This window comes from Apaloderma vittatum, unplaced genomic scaffold (genome assembly GCF_000703405.1).
Source record: "Apaloderma vittatum isolate BGI_N311 unplaced genomic scaffold, ASM70340v1 scaffold2002, whole genome shotgun sequence".
Lineage (NCBI taxonomy): Eukaryota > Metazoa > Chordata > Aves > Trogoniformes > Trogonidae > Apaloderma > Apaloderma vittatum.
In genome coordinates this window covers 21,137-37,646 of record NW_009701675.1, presented here as the reverse complement: position 1 = coordinate 37,646, position 16,510 = coordinate 21,137, and the positions used below count along the sequence as shown (strand labels likewise).

General features: G+C 35.4%; 1 protein-coding gene across 1 annotated transcript in view; it reads left to right on the top strand.

Moving 5' to 3' along the window:
* CFAP54 (cilia and flagella associated 54) overlaps window positions 1–16,510 on the top strand; it is a gene marked incomplete at both ends in the record, with an annotated part of 97,078 nt that overhangs the window by 63,474 nt on the left and 17,094 nt on the right. Inside the window, 11 exons of the mRNA XM_009879216.1 lie at window positions 75–200; window positions 1,222–1,309; window positions 1,756–1,965; window positions 3,420–3,486; window positions 5,636–5,818; window positions 7,907–7,993; window positions 8,936–9,058; window positions 11,805–11,858; window positions 13,145–13,361; window positions 13,757–13,851; window positions 15,311–15,480. Of these exons, the coding sequence (XP_009877518.1) occupies window positions 75–200; window positions 1,222–1,309; window positions 1,756–1,965; window positions 3,420–3,486; window positions 5,636–5,818; window positions 7,907–7,993; window positions 8,936–9,058; window positions 11,805–11,858; window positions 13,145–13,361; window positions 13,757–13,851; window positions 15,311–15,480 (1,420 nt within the window). The remainder of the gene's footprint in view (window positions 1–74; window positions 201–1,221; window positions 1,310–1,755; window positions 1,966–3,419; window positions 3,487–5,635; window positions 5,819–7,906; window positions 7,994–8,935; window positions 9,059–11,804; window positions 11,859–13,144; window positions 13,362–13,756; window positions 13,852–15,310; window positions 15,481–16,510) is intronic.

The window sequence follows — 16,510 nt, the reverse complement described above, 5'->3', positions numbered from 1 at the left end:
GTGTGGATATATTTGTGCTGGAAATAGTATAATATTTTTCCAAACTGATCATATAAATCACTTTTCTGGTCTAGAAAATGCTGGAAGAGCAATCAGCGGTCGTACCTCTTCAACTAGGAGGCTGGTATTTAGCGTGGGAGCTGAAATGATGTTTCTACCAGCGCCGCATGACCTTTCTCAAGAAAATTTTAATTACTCTGGTATGGTTGAGAGTAAACCAATACCACAGTCACAGCTTTCAGTAGTCATCTCTTCCTATGAACATACAATTGGTAATTTTTTTCATAAATTTCCATTTACAGCTAAGATGTACTATCATTCTGCCTGTGTTACATGTGTTTATTCTGGTGTTATTTTCCTCTGTCAGCCAACTGTAACTGTCTGAAAGCTGGTTTCCAGAAATACACAGCCTTCCTTCTGTTGAATCAGAAAATCTACATTAGATCCTAAACAAGCCCCTAGTTGGTTCTAATCAGCTAGTGATCTCATCTTATGAAGAAGCATGACTTCAGTGGTGTTATACTGATTAATCCCAAATTAAAAATCTGCTGTAATGTATAGGATATTCATTTCAATTCCATGACAGGTTTTTGTTTTTGTTTCTGGTGGGTTTTTTTGTTTGTTTGTTTTTGTTTGTTTGTTTGCTTGGTTTTGGTTTTGTTTTTTTCCTGGCAAACAGACCTTTCAATTCTGTGCACTTGAATTTGAGACCCGGTTGCTTGGCTTCCAACTTACAGTGTAGTGTGGCTTTACTCACAGCTCAGCACTATACCTGGGTTTGCTGTATGACAAAACAAGTGAAGTGTAGCATGTCAACAGATGCCATAAGTGGTTTTATTTAAATAAGGGATCCAGCAATGAGCCAGGGACAGTGCTACTGTGCTGTATGCAGGCACTGTTGTTTAGCAGGGCCAATGGCCAGCTTCCTGTTTTTTCTTTTGAAGAGGGAGAAATCTGAGAGGCCTGAAAAAACCAAAAATACAAAAGCTTCAGTAAACAGGTCATAAATACATGCTACTTTGTTTTTTAAAGGCAGTAGAAGTAAGAAATTGTAATTTTGAAGGTAAAAAGTGCAAGCTTAATAAATCTTTCAAATACTATTCATGCACTGAATTACATGTGAATATGTCCACTCTCTCATACAAAATTTGTTCAAGATTCAGTAATTAATTTAATTCTATGACAATACTTTTTTCTAATTGATTGAAAAATAATTAACAGAAATCCTTGGAATAAACAACCAGAGAGACCTCAAGGTTCAGGCTTTACATGAGCTTGGAAATCTTCGCTTTTACGCTGGAAACAAAAGGTAAATAAGTGTTGTTTAAAAAAGAGGAGTGTTTAATTTTTTTAGTTGGCATTCTTATGTCCCTCAACTGTATTGTAAGTTCTTTTGCTGTCCTCAAATCCATCTAACTTCTTTCATCTAACTATAGCTCTAATTTGAGAGGCTTTTTTTTCTAGAAATTGTCCATTTTTCTTAGCTAGCTAATTGCAATTAACCAAATTAATTAAACATGTCTATGTGTTTTTAAGAAGTAATAACTGTTGCTTGATAATTTAATTTTAGTACAAGTCCCACTAAGTCTGTGGACGAGGAATGCTATCTTTTCGTGTTGTAGAAACTGTATATCAGTTTTTGACCTAATCAGAATTAGTTATATCTCAGGCAATAAAGGTAAAATGAAGCTAGTCTTATCTTCTCCTTTGGAAAATGTCAGCAATATGATGAGAACGTTTTTTTATGTGTTACAGAGCTGCTTTTAAATATTGGTGTCAAGCCCTTGATGAAACACTCAACATTGCTGATGCTCTTAACAACTGGCAAGAGTTAGGTTTTCCAAAAAATGCTACAGGTGACTGTTTTTCATTTAGAAGATTGATTGATGTTAGTCAGAAACTTCTTTCTCAGGCTGGAGTTTGGGGATGTTTACATGCAGCCATCTTAGTGGCTAAAATAGCTCAGTAAGTATATTATATATTTATTTCATATTTTAAACAAATTGCTCATCCTAGGGAGTAGACTACTGTTTTTAAACACTAACAAGTTGCCATTAAAAAATAATTAAAAGCAGAGGAATTTTTCAGGAAGAAAGTTGCTCTTTTGGAGAAAATTGTTTGTTCCCTTTTCTCAAGTGCTCGTCTTTGATCGTAATTGCAGCTTTATGTTATATGGGGAGATCACTGAAATAAAACCAAATGATAAAAAGTCATAAGTGCAAGGATTTTACAGTCATATTGATTTTCAATTGAAATATCACATCTCCCAAGTCATTGCACATATTAAATATTAATGTATCTTGAGGGCAGATTTACTGCCTAAAGTACTCATTTTCTGGTGAATTACAAGTAAATGAAATTTGAATGACTGTATTAAAGTCTACCATCAATAAATATTTCTGTCCAGTACTCCTTGACTGCTGGTGTGGCACTATGGATGTAATTCTGAGCTGTTCCTCAGTGTGTTGTACAATATTAAAATGTACAAAATATAAAATTTAGAAATATCTAAGCCAGCTCTAAATGACCTTAGAAACATTATACCTGTGAAAGGGCAGAACTTCATCTGAGTAAACTGTCCTACCTGCGAAGCGGGTTGCAGTAATAACATTGCAAAATACCTGAGAAGTAAGGTAGCTTTGAAAGTAGTAGCATGGGTATTTTGGACAGAAACAGCATTACCACACTAAGAATTAGCACACGGGAGGAAAATGAGTTTAAGTTGTTTCTAAACCACAGCTCTTTGACCTATGGTGTAGTCTCAGGTCCAGCTAGGCAAGACCCAGTCTCTGCCTGCTTTTATAAGTGCTTGTGGCACTTTGCTGCCCTGTGTGCTCTCCCTTTAATGCTAATACATCCAAATCCCGGAGAGATCTGGAGGTAGCTATCCTCTCAGTTTCTCCCTCAGGCAAATCTTTTCTCTTCTCTTGGGCTATTAAAACATCTTTCCCCTGAGTTGCTCTTTCTAGAGCATCTTAGTCTCAGGCTGTAAAATGTAGATTAAAGGACTCTAACACAGTATTAAAGATTTCTCATATTGCAGATCAGAAGAGTACCCTGCTACTAGGGTGGCTTAAACTCTGCTGAGGTACTGTGTGGGATTAATTTAATCTAGCTAGACACCTACCATTTGCAAGTCCACATGTGTGTTATCTTAGGCTTCCTTTATGGAAAAAAATACACTTTAAGGTATGAGTTGCTTGATAGACAGCTTTTGTCTAGATATGCCTTTAGTCTAATAAACGCTTCTTTCTTGGCGTGGGATGGCTGAGCATTTACACACAGTGCAAACAGCTGTTTTGCAATATGGAAAACATCTAGATTGTGTTAGTATCATTATTATACTAGATTCAAAAAAGAGTTTGAATAATTTATATTGGTGGATAGATTCATATTTCCTTTATTTTTTTGTACTTCAGGTATATAATAACATCAAAGATGAGATTAAGAACTAAATACTGCTATTTTTCTGCTATACTTTTTAAGGTAAGAATACAATTTCAGTTAGAATTCACAAAGCTGACAAATTGCTTCTAAAATTTGAATCTTAATAACCTCTATTAAAATATTTCTTCATTTTGATTGTGAAGGAAAACTAGAGATCAGAGGTAGCTGACAATTTATGCACGTTAGATTAGATGTTTTTATTCTCTGTTTTTTTTAACATTATTCTGTATTATAGCCTAAAAATTATCACTTCAATAGGAGGCTAATGTCTCAGAGAAGTAACAAAATACTGAAAAGTGAAGATGGCTAAAATATTTGTTAGTCAAATATATTTTTCTTCTCTTGAAGTGTTCTGCTTAGGAGGAGCTGGATGGCATCAACAATAGCAGAGTGCTCTCTCTCAGATCTGTGCAGAGTCTTCACAGATTGTCATAAGTTTTCAACCAGGAGAACAGACTCCTTAGAAATTTTTACCTCTTTTTTAACATGGAAAGATATTAATTTGTAATGCTAAAATCTCAGCTCTAGAGGAAGCTTGTTCTAAAAATATGACCAAAATGTTTCAGTTTCATTTACAAAGAAAGTAAGATCATTACGTTTGCAAACTTTCAGAAACCAACTGTAGAGGGAAAAAAGCGTTTCCGTTTACTTTTAAAAGAAAATTTTAAGACACCAGTAGCAAAAAGTGATACAGGAGGAAGAACTGCAAGTATTCTGCCAGTCGTAGTCCACTGGGATCAATGCTTACTCATTCCAGTGCAGCATCAGGAAGTTAGCTGGCTTCTTCCAAAACAAACCGATGCCACGTTCTAACACCTTGTGCCAGCCCTGGCTGTGATTCGGGACCTGCGCTAGGCCATGGTTAGAACCTCCTTAAGTTCAGCAAAGGGAGAAAAAGGTGAAAGGAAAAGGGGAATTTTGACTAGCTTCTAGCACTGTAATTGCTGTTGGTACAGAGCTGAACAATTTTGATTCCTTCTTTTGAGGAATCCAGTTTTATAATAGCAGTTATAATTGTGACGTGTCTGAAGTGGGTCTGATATTAATTGGAATGCAGCTTGCAGGCCAAGTGTCTTGAAAAATATGATTAGTTACTGTCACTGCACCTTGCGAAATTCAGGTCTGTAATTTGTTCCTTGACTTGCAAAGCTTTTATAACCTTATTTAAATTCAACCTCTGGTATAAGCTTTAGGCTTGTTAATATCTCAGATCTGAGTATGTAAATGCATAGTTGTCTGGCATATTGTTGCTAATTACAGTAAGATAAACACAGCTGAGAAGGAATATCCAACATCAGAGACAATGCTAGCACTCCTCTTTTTTTTAAAGAAAGAATGTTTAAGTTACCTCCTTAAAATTCACATTAATTTTGAGTTATATGATTTATGCTGTACTAGCTGAACAAGCTAAAGGCAGAACTAGAGTGGAACTAGCTTTTAACTGGCCATAAAGTCAGCACCTCTCCCAGAAATGACAGCTGAGGTGATGGGGGGGCAAGCAGTTGAGGCTAAATAAAATCAGACTAGATTTCCTAGTTTGTGGGGAAGATAAAAACATTTTTATTCTCATGGAAGACATTTTCCATGAAATGTCTTTGGACTGGGAAAGAAATGTTTGAACACAACCCCAGAATCATCTCAACAAATCTTTCATGTGCTTTTTCCTTGATTATGGAAATGTTTGAATAATTTGTAAGTTCCTTCTGTCTGCTGATCAGAGGCTTATCTTAAGAAGTATCTGAGGAGTCCTAGTGATATATTAGGGGTTTTTTTTCAGTGCTTCGAGAGATTTATTTGGGATGCTTTGACTTGGAATCTGAAAGAAATGCCATTGGCTCTTTAGGAGGATTTTTCGTTACCTGAGGAGTACTTGCTGAGCCATCTTTCATGATTATTTTTCTATACCTAGATTAGTTTTTATCTTTTCTTGTTCTATGCAATACTGTCCTTACATTTTTTACAGCCTGGGTGTTTTTTCTCTTTTTGTTTTCTTCTCCATCAAGTTAACACGTAGAGCCTTTTTTTCTAAACAGATTTTTCGTAGTTTTGTCTGGAAACAACTGGATACCTAAGACATTGACTGGGTTTCATTTATGAGGTCATTTATGAGTCTCAACGGTTGGAGTTTTGTGGTGTTTCACTGATGCCTATATATCTTTTCACAAGTAGTTCACTTTATTGCTTTCAGACCCTGTTTAGAGCTTCTCTGCCACATCCGACGTCTGACTGTGACTTTGCACAATATGAAACAAATATGCTTATTCCTGGTATTGATTTGTTCTCTGATCGCTACAGAGCTGACATCTCTACTGTAGTTGCAAGTCTGAACTTCATTATGTTCGAGCTACATTGTGCAAAACAAAATTTAATAGTAAGTATTACTTTACACTCTGGAAATTAATTATCAGACATCAAGTCTTATTTTTGTGTGTGTGTGTGTACTTATGAGGTACCTCAGAAGCTCTAGGAAAATACCTGTATGGTTAGGTTCTGTGGCACTGAGATAGAGGCAAGGTGTAGCTTGCTGCCTACAGTTTTTAGAATATACGAGGTACTTGTTTAGTCAGGAAGGTGACAATACAGGTCCACTTAGCTTAGGCATTTCAGTTGAAATGTCCTATTATATACAGTTTGAAATACACTATACTGAGAATTACTTTAAATATAGTATGTCCAGAATGCTTTCAACACTTTTACTTTCACATTCACTAAATAAAAATCCTTTCTGCTTCATTTATTCTCTTATCCCTCTGTAGGGAGTTTTTTTACAACTTCCCTTTTATGTTGGTTTTGTGCTTATTTCCTCCATTTAATGACTGACCACTTGCACTTTAATCCAACTTCTTTCAAAAGTGCAGTGCTTAACCCTGGAATAAATAGATTGACTTGTTTACTAGTACTGAAAAAGGTGAAATTCTACTTCTGTTCCTCTTTGATCCTGTATGGCCTACCAGATTTTCATGTTGGGCAATTATTGTATACCTCTATAAATCAACACTTAGGATGACAGGAAGCTACCCAGCAGAAAAAAGTAGATAGTTTTCTGCCGCTTTAATGAGTTGAATCCACTTACAGAAAGGTTCTGCGAGTGGGAGAGCCGGTGCAAGGGAGGGGAAAAGATTTTGTGTCTGGCAGCGTGGGAATAAGAAAAGGTTAGGGGCTAGAGATGGAAGAGGAGTTAGAGAGGAGGAGGCAGCAAGATGTTACTCCTTTTTTTTGTCAGCAAGGCATTTGTTGGATTGATTTCTTCTGGAACTTGAGGGTAAGTGTGTGTCTTACCTCCTGTTGTTGCTTCTTCCTATCCCTCTTTACAGGAGTTTACTGCGTTATTAAGCTTTGTCTAACTGCCCTCACTAGGGAAGATCAAGTGAGAATAAGGAGCAGACAGTTACCTGGAGACAGGGACACTTAATTTGGCTGCTTGCTTCACGTGGCCATGCACATTTTTGATTCTTTCTACACGTGTATTAGCAGAATATAGATCCAGGTCATAGATCATGGTCAAAGCAATTGCATTTTCAGCAAGATGAGAGCTTCATTTCCACTGAATGCTTAAAGTGTGGGAATGCTTTGCATGGTGGGCACTAAATTGATTTGACACAAATAAAAATATGTCAAGATTCAAGTTTTATTAAAAATAAGATTTCAAAGACTGATTTTGTTGAACTACTTAAAATATCAGCTGGAAACTGTATGGATACAATTAAAACATTTGCCTGAAGCATTTGTAATCCAAATTCACAAGTATTAATCTACTTTATGAAAACTAAAAATTACTTTGACAAGAAGGTAACAGTGCTGTTAGCATTTTCCAGGCTCGGGGACATTTTAAAGTGAACAAAAATTTAAAAGCTGAACAGTGAATAAATTTTAGAAGTTCTTTCATTTTCAATAAACAAATACATCTGTAAGGAAAGAATCTGGTTTTTTTTCTGAAATATTATGTAAGTATACTGTATACTTTACTAGAATGCAGTTTGAAAATGTTTTTGTTAGTTGCCCTTACAAAAACTTTCAATTTGAAATGAATGCAAATTGATTTATCAGTAAGCATTGTCACCATCCAGTTTATTGTACAGTTGGTATTGTTTCACTTATACAGTTGAAGGACTTAATTCTGTTTATTTTATAAAGCTTACAGAATTCTACTATTCTGATACTTATATGGAAAAAAAAATGGCATCCAAATGCAGAACAATTTAGAAACCCTTATATCAACATCTTTCCGTCTTCAACACAGAGAATAATTTGGGTGAACTTCACTTTCTACATTGAGCTGAAGATCTTTTTAACACATTCATTCTTTGCATAATATAAGAGAGGTAGTGGTGGTATGTGCCCATGAAAGCAGTTCTCCTATGTTATCTACATATTTGTGATATATAATTGCAAAGTATATTTCTATAATTGTACCCTGTAAATGACATTTATAACTAGATGACTTAATATTTTCCTACAGATTTTACCACTGTTCACGTTATACCAATACATTGTTTCTGAGATTTGTAAGGACCCAGTTAAATGTATTGAAGGGAGAATCCTCAAGGTAATCAAACAAAACTTCTTTTTATTGCAGCACATTGTATTTCAAATAAACTTTTCATTTCTTTGTTAAATGTAGTTGATTTAGTATTTCTTCATATATCTCTACTATGAAAAGTAATACTTCAAAGAGCAGCTGTTGCTCAGTGTTTCTTAGCACAATAGACTGTAGAATCGGACTTCTTTCTTAACGCAATTATTATTTATATTCTCAATTTTAGTAGGATGTAGAGTTACTTATAGAATTTTATTGTTAGTGTCCCATAGAGACTGTTAAGTACTTTCATAATTTCTCTCTATGCTTCGTTTAACAAGCATTCTCCTTAAAGATACAATTGCAAGATTTTTCTGTCTTAGATCCAAACTTTTTACTTCATATTTTTTATCTCATCCCATCACTCTTTTAAATGTTTTATTAAGTGCAAAACATAAATGATTTTTTGTTCACAATGTTCACTTCTGAATTTGCTATTGGTGTCATGGTGGAACCATGTTGTCAGACTTCTAGAAGAGACTTTTGTCATTTCACTAATGTTTGCTTGTTGGGTTTGGCTGTTTCTTTTAAATATTTTGTGGTGTTTTTATTTGTTTTTCTGTTTGGTTTTTAAAGGAATTTTACTTGTATTGTAATCTAATCAGTATTACTGGTTTTAGATCTTTCAGGAAAAGCTGATACAGGTTTGGCTGATCTTGGACTGACTCTCAGAGCTTTAGCCAGATCAATTAAGTTCTTTTCCTTTTTCAGGAGTGAGTTTTTGAAGGATGTGAGGGGTTTTTTTGGAGTTTTTTTTCAGCGAAAGACTTCTTTCAGTTGAAGAACGTTCTCCTTCATTATACTATTCCAGTAGCCAAATCTACTCAAAAATTACCTTTGAATACATTTTATTTTGAGCAAAAAGAATAATTGAAGATTATTTAAATCACAGACTCTGTTATTCTTTCACAGATTAAAGTACTTACAGATTTAGGATTTTTTACGGAGGCTGTTCATGAATTGTCTTTGCTTAACTGTGGAGAGAGAATTCCATGGAAAATACCTGCAGGATACAGAAAAATTGAACAAATGAAGGTAAACAGCAGAGAAGCATAACATTGAACTATTACTATTGAATTCTCTTCATGAAACTGCACATGCTCCATGTCTGCAAGCTATTACACATTCCTAAAAAATTCCTAAATTTCTTTCAGTAGGCAGATTGAATAGTAGGCATTAAATGACATTAATTTCTCTTACTGAACAGCATGAACAAAAATAAATTTTGAAACATATGTGGTGTCTGTTTTATACAGTGAATACTGCACATAATACTGTTGAAAAAATAAGTGTCATTTCATTTGTAGGCATAAAAAATACAGATAGAGCTCTTGTCCCATTAATGGCAAAATCCCCATCGCCCCAGCCAGGAGCAGGGCAGCTGAGAGGCAGCCGGGGCAACCCCCAGCCCTGGGCATCGGGCACCTCTGTGGGGCTGGGGACATGCTGAGGCTGGGCTGGGCAATAGACCTGCAGTGGGTGTGAGGATCAGGCCTGATGAGGAGAACTGGGTTCAGACACAGCCCCAGGATGGCTGCGCAGGGTCGTGGGGTCTGGGCCCAGGGGTGCGTCCGGCTCAGGGGGCCTGTGAGAGTGTAGGGCTCTAGGGACCTGGGGACCGGCCCTGCTGGGGTATGGGCTGAAATGGGGTCCTAGGAGGGAACCCCAGGTGATGCTGGGGCAGTAAGAGCTATTGGTGCTCTCAGAGCTTGGACAGTCATGTGACACTCAGTCACTCTCTTTGATTTTCTTCATATATTAAAGGCAAATAGTGCTCTTACCTTGATCACTAATGTACTACAAGGTTATGAAGCTTTTAACAATTGACCCGTCTTACCTGCGAGCATACCTGTGCAGGCAGATAGAGTCCAGAGCTATCGGGCTAGCCTCCCCCATAACAATTATGTATCCTTTCCTTGTTTTCTGAGTATATACCAAAACAACCTAGTTAATTATTGCTAGGTGAATGTAATCAAGGTCTTCCTTATCTGAGTGCTGCTTTTGGATAGGTGTAACCCCACGACAAAGAATGTGTGCTGGTATGCGTGCTTGACTGAACATGTGGTAGAAGGCTAGAGGGACAGGTGGGGACACCCCTTTTGCCAGCAGCGTGGATTTAACTTGATTATGCAGCCACATTCTCTACATGCAACAGGTTGATATTTCTAATCAGGTGATAATTGCAGGCTGATGCTGAAAGGGAAATTCCTAACCCACCTCCATGACTTCACATTTCCTTCCCTTACACTGTGCTATAGACAATGAAGCTGGCACTGCAGAGCAAATTGAGTTTATTGAGCTCATTTAAAGGGAATTTTCCCTCTCCCATCTCACTAAACCTTGAGAGGGAAGTTCCAGCCAACTCATGGCCTGGCTGTCCTTATATTGCAGCCTCACAATGGCTATAACAAACACAGAGCAACAGTATCTTTTTTTAGCAACAGCCACAAATCAATGTCTAAGGTAATTAATAAGGGAATAATTACAGTTACCTTTATGATAGGATATCAGATGTTTACATTTAAAAAAACCCAGAAATACGGACAAACACTCCTCCTAGGATAACCTGCAGTGGTACTAGGTTTTAAATGAAACATGAGCTTAATAAAAAATGAAATTAAACTGTCAAAATGTAGCCTTTTTAATTTGCCAATGACAGTTCCGTACTAACTGCATGGAAAGAAAAGAAACTGAAATCTAGTGATTTTTTTTAGAGCACGAACTACATTATAGTCTTACTAGGTTGAGCCATAAAGAGATGTCAGCATCTTCACAAGAGCTGATTCTGCAGCTTCCCTGTTCATGGCTACAGTAGAATGCTTTTACTCCTTAGTGATGCTAGTGACATTAAAATGCATCTTTAAGTCCATTCCTTAATTTATATATTGTCTAAACAACTCACAGAGTTAGGATGAGGTCTGCTTGATTTGTCTTTTTCTAAAAGTGTGGTTTCACAGGTGCCTGTTTGGGTGAACAGCATAGAAGGTCCAGCATTAGATCTCTGGTTAGGGTGCAACACATACAGAAGTTAAGTGCTTGCTGGACTTCTGCACAGCTCTCAGAATAAGACAGACACATGTTCCAGGCAATGACAGAGGTGATAGAGGGCTACATCTGGAGTATAAAGTTAATAAAAGAATTAATAAAACCCACATAGAACCTGAGTGACAGTTGTGTGTAGAGCTTTCAGTTATGATGAAGGCTGAAAATTATATTTACTTCTGCCTTTTTCTTCCTCTCAGTAGCTTGCTTTATCTCCTGGTGAAAAGGCAAAAGGTGTTTAAGCAACAACTAGAGTTAGGGTTAGGGTTCAGAAAATGGAAGCACATATGAGTGAAGAAATAGGTGTTTTAAGAACCCTCAAGGAGGCTGAGGTCTCAAGTTAATCTTGACTTGTAGGTCTTGTTTTCATTCCATTCAGAGATCTGGTGGATAGCAGAAAAGGCATGTGCTAAGTCTTGAATTGGGTTTGGGATTCAGAAATGTAAAGAACATATGGGCAGTCGATGGCTGGTGTCTATAGAGCTCCTAGAATTTGGAAGAGGATTTATGTTGGTTTAAGCCTTTTTCTCCCCTTGCTTCAAGTTGAAGAATCCTGATGAATGGCATAGGAGATGTAGGGACAGTTTAGGGTCTCAGTTTTGTAATTTTTTTGCCAAGTAATTTTCAGAGCCCTCACAGCATAGTTGGAAATGCTCCACATTTGTCCACTGCTCTGCTAACTCACCTATTTTATGCTCATATTGTAACATGTTACTTTTTGGCTTTGTCTATTTTCCAGGTCTTACAGAAATTTGACTCCTCCAAATCTCTCCTGACTGTTACAAATTTACAGGTAAAAAAAATCTGAATGTTTTAAAAAAATTATGTTAGACATAAATACTTATTTCTCTGGCATCAGTTAGAGATTATTTCATTCAGAAAATGTACTTGTTATTAATAAAACTCAGTAAATAGAAAACATATTCTCAACAGTTTACCATTTCCTAAACTAGAATTTTTAAGGCTGACTTCTCAAAGGAGAGGCAAGTACCATTATTACCATTTTTCAGATGGGAGACCTAATATGTATGAACCTGTGACTTGTCTATGCAAAGCATACTAGTGGAATTAGTCAGCTTTTGTCATGATATGTAGAGTCTGGTGTTTATCCTGCTAAAATACTGAGAACAATGGTCATCTGGATTTGTAATTTCTGTCAGTCAGAGCTGTCTTCATAGATTTGTACTAATTCAGATTGGGGTTGAATTCCATTTCTGGAGGGGGAAAAAAAAAAAGAAAAAAAATGAACTTGTAAACTAGTTAATGAACAGTCATTTCTCATTTTAATTAAAATAACGTGTTTGTTGATGACTTCCTTTCTGTTTTTTAGTTTTATTAATTTTCTTTAATTTGTCTTGTCACAGATCCATTAAGACAGTAGGGGTAAATGTTACCAGAATGTGTAAGAGAAGCTGCACCATAAAAACAAATTTATAAAATAGAAAAAAATCCACTTTTTTCCTCTCCACTTTTCTCTTTGTTTACAGTAAGCTTGTGTCTCATACAGCAGTCGATATTAGAAGATAGAAATGAGATGTCTGTCTTGACAGCTTTTGATCTCAGTAGTTCCGGATTTATTTTGAAGTTGTGCTTTATCCTGAGCTTTTGATATGAACACTTTATAGTCTATATGGGACTCTTCTTCTCCTTATGACTTTGCAAAGCTATGTAGCATTTCAGCCTCAAAATCTATTAATCTAAAATGAGAATATTAAACTCAAGATAAAACAAGGTTGCTATAATGAATAACAACAGATTCTATGAAATACGCTAGAATGGTCTGATACAAGATGTAATAGCTACAAGATGTAATGGTCTGATACAAGAGTAATAGCTACAACTTCATAGATTCCTCTACTGGAAAACTGATAACTAAGGCTGTAGCAAATACTACTAAAGGGTGAATTAAGTTTGGAAACAAAAATGTCAACTCATTTGTGATGACTAAGAGCATTTGGCTAATATTATTCATGTTAACTGTTGATAAACGCCATTATTAATGGAAGCAGAATATACTTTGAACAAGAAAAATGTAAAATATGTCATTTCAAATTGTCCCAATTGTTGAATTTCTTGTAGGTACTGGAAGACATATTTAATTGGAGCCTGTCTTTAACAGCGGTGCCACTGTGCAACCAACAAATTATGAATAAATTAACCCTAGCCAAAATGCATTTCATCATTTGCCTTTCTGCCACAATAAATAATATACCTGAAAATGTGGCAAACCATGTCTATTCTGTTGATAACAACAGCCTGAAGAAGTCAAGCAGAATTAAAACACCAAGTACAAAAGGTAATTATAAGGGTAGTGGAAAAGGGCATTTATTCTGCAACTTGTCTCAATAGTAGTTTTTCCACTTTTAACTGCACATGCATTAACTTGTCATATTATAAACAATATTCATATTAAATGTTGCAGGAAAAATCAGTAATTATTTAAATAATAAGCAATAAGATTTTTCAAGGATTTTTTAAGCTAGTATCTCTAATATTATTAGAGCTGTATTCCATCCTTCCTCAGTTATTTTAAAATCAAAAGCCCAATTATAAACAGAGGAAAGAAGGGGCATATTCTTCAAATTACTGAGAATGCTTTAGTTCTGCATCTGTTATCATAGAATCATAGAATCGTTTAGGTTGGAAAAGAACTGTTAACCTCTTAAATTTCATCTGTAATGTATTCGACAGTTGATGCTGATAAAATTCCAAGACAACAGGAACCAAGAAGCACAATGGTGCAGCTCGTTGACTGTAAAGATGAATTAAATATGGCTACGCTGAAGGTAATTTTGGGGTTTACAAAAAAGGCTTAAGAAACTGCAGATAATTCAAAACACAATGCTAATGTTTTCAACGTAACAGAAATAGTGAGGGAAGGGTTGCATGAATAAGGGGACTAGAAATATCTATTTCTAGTCTTTTTGTCATTTTACCAGCCATGCATGAAGTCTGGGTGGTTTGGTGCAGTTTTTCAAAGAGTCTGCATGGGAAATACAGTCAGATTTCAGTATGTCTGTTTTGGCAACAAGGGTAAAGACTGAATGGGATTTCAAGAATAAAATCATCACCTTTCAGAGGGCAGTGCCTGTGGAACATGCCAGCGACTCTTTGATGAGACAGTATGCTCTACAAATAAATGGAAAACCATTCTCTCCTGTGTGTGAAATGTCTCAGACTTTCCATGTTCCTTTTTCTGATGCTCTATTTTGGAGAAAACATGCCACAATTTATTAGCTTCTTTGTTTGAAGGAAGTTTGGTTGGTTGGTTTTGGTTTTGTTTAATTGTAAAGTTCATGCTTGACAGTTTCACATCACAAAAAAAGACAAAAATTAAGGGCTGACATATTCTTTCAGAGGGGTCTTTGACTTTGGAAGTATCTATTTTTGGCCATTGTTACAAACAAAGTGATGTACAAAATATATATCTGGAGACATGGAGATATCTGGAGACTGGTATATGTTGTACACTAGAAACTTGATAGTTTTAGCATGGCTTGAAAATAACTTGAAAATACCATCTTGAAAACAAATAAAATGGTTACGTTAATTTGAGTGGGGCTTATTTAAGTCACATAATATATTTTTTACCTTTCTGATTTTTATTTAATTGTTCTATTCTTTTTTTTTTTTCCTTAAGTGAGGCTCTGAATTAATTGAGGGAACTGGTCAAAAAGAGATATTGGATGATACAAACCTTTGAATTATTTTGTGAATTCTGCTGAAAGCTCTGTGATTGAGATTTTATTTAAAATTAACTTTCAGATTTGGATTTCACAGCTTCTTACAGCTCTGTTTATGAGAAAGTCTGTAAATGACGGTTGAATTTTCAGGATACATATTACACTCAAGAAGCTGCCAAAGTATATAGAGAAAAGAATGTAATACTTCTTGCAACATCTTTAATGTTGTATTTTAATATTGAATTTCATTGTTTAAGATTACTAAACATAGTAAGAAGTATAGTATAAAACTATCAAGCATAGCTATAAGAAAGATAAGTAATATTGTAAAACCTTAAAATATTTAGTTAAGCATAGTTTTTAATAATACATTGACTCTGTAAACCTGAAAAAAACAAAATTAACACCCCTTCTACTATTTATAGAGAAGGTATATTGTATTCAAGTTGATTTGTTTTAGTTTGCAGTGATGGTAGGCTATAGCAGAATAAAAGACTTTTAAAGATTTTATTTATTTATTTCATTACTTTTAAAAATCATACAGTGCTGTGTTCCTCTCTAGGGGATTTTATTGACAGAAGCTGAAGGGAGTCTTTGTCACCTTGTGCAGAACATACAGGACAAATATGAGGGGGAGATATCTCAGTGTTCTGTTGAAGATTTAGAGGCTCTTATTGAGGCCAAACTTCAGCTTGCCACTATTTCTCAGCAAAGACATCAAGCAGCTTTCACGTAAGTAATATTATGAACTACCTTAGGTTGCACAACCTTTACTACAGAAGATTAAGAAAAAAATCCAGCATTTTTTTCTTTTAATCCTTTCTGTAAATATTAATATTCTAAATCTTAGTAACCACCCATCACAAACCCACTAGTATATTCTACAAACACAAGTTACACTGGTATTTAATTTTTTATTATTGCTTTGTTTTACTTTTAAAAAGATCATCAATTGTTGGCCTATGTTTTCTCTGTGAGGTGTTTTTGTGATACAACAGTATACGAAAACAAAGAAAAAGCTGCAGTGGGCACTATTTCTGTTAAAGTAAAATTCTGGATATGTTAGGTCATGTGTTTTTTTAGAATTTTAAAATGTACAGCAGGCACCAATGTCATCTCTGAACTACTGAATTCTTCTAGAATAGCCCATGTTACTATCCTTAAAGAACATTTCCTCTCAGTGTAATTATTAATGTCAAATTAAAATGTTAAATTTAATTTGATTAACGAGCATTGGTTTTTTACATCCAAATCAGATAGCCTTTAAATAGCACAATTCCTTTTTAGCTGCCACGGTACAGCAATAAAAAAAAATAAATTAACAAGAACAGGAGCTTCACAGTACTGTATAGACTACTGAAATGAAAACAGTAAGAGTACTGCAGCGTGGTCTTTCACCCAGATTTCGTTTATGTCATTTGAAAAGATAGTGGTTTTTCCAAAAGTTCAGGTATTAGGATTATGATAATTTAGCAGTAATGTCATTAGTGGAAATGTGAAGTAAGAAGGCTTTTTGTGGACATTTCTCATAATGAAATATTAATCTATTTCAGTGCCTTTTGAATCAGATTTATTCACCATAAATTTGTCGAAGAGAAAACAACAAATCATTGGAAAGTGACCCCATTGTGCTTTTGAGTGTCACGTGGATTTTATGAAATGATCATATTAGTAACTAAGGACCAGACTTATGAAATATCTTGTGTATAGATACGGTTTAGCTTGATACTAGGCTTGGTAAAACCTGTATTGGTGGAGTTCT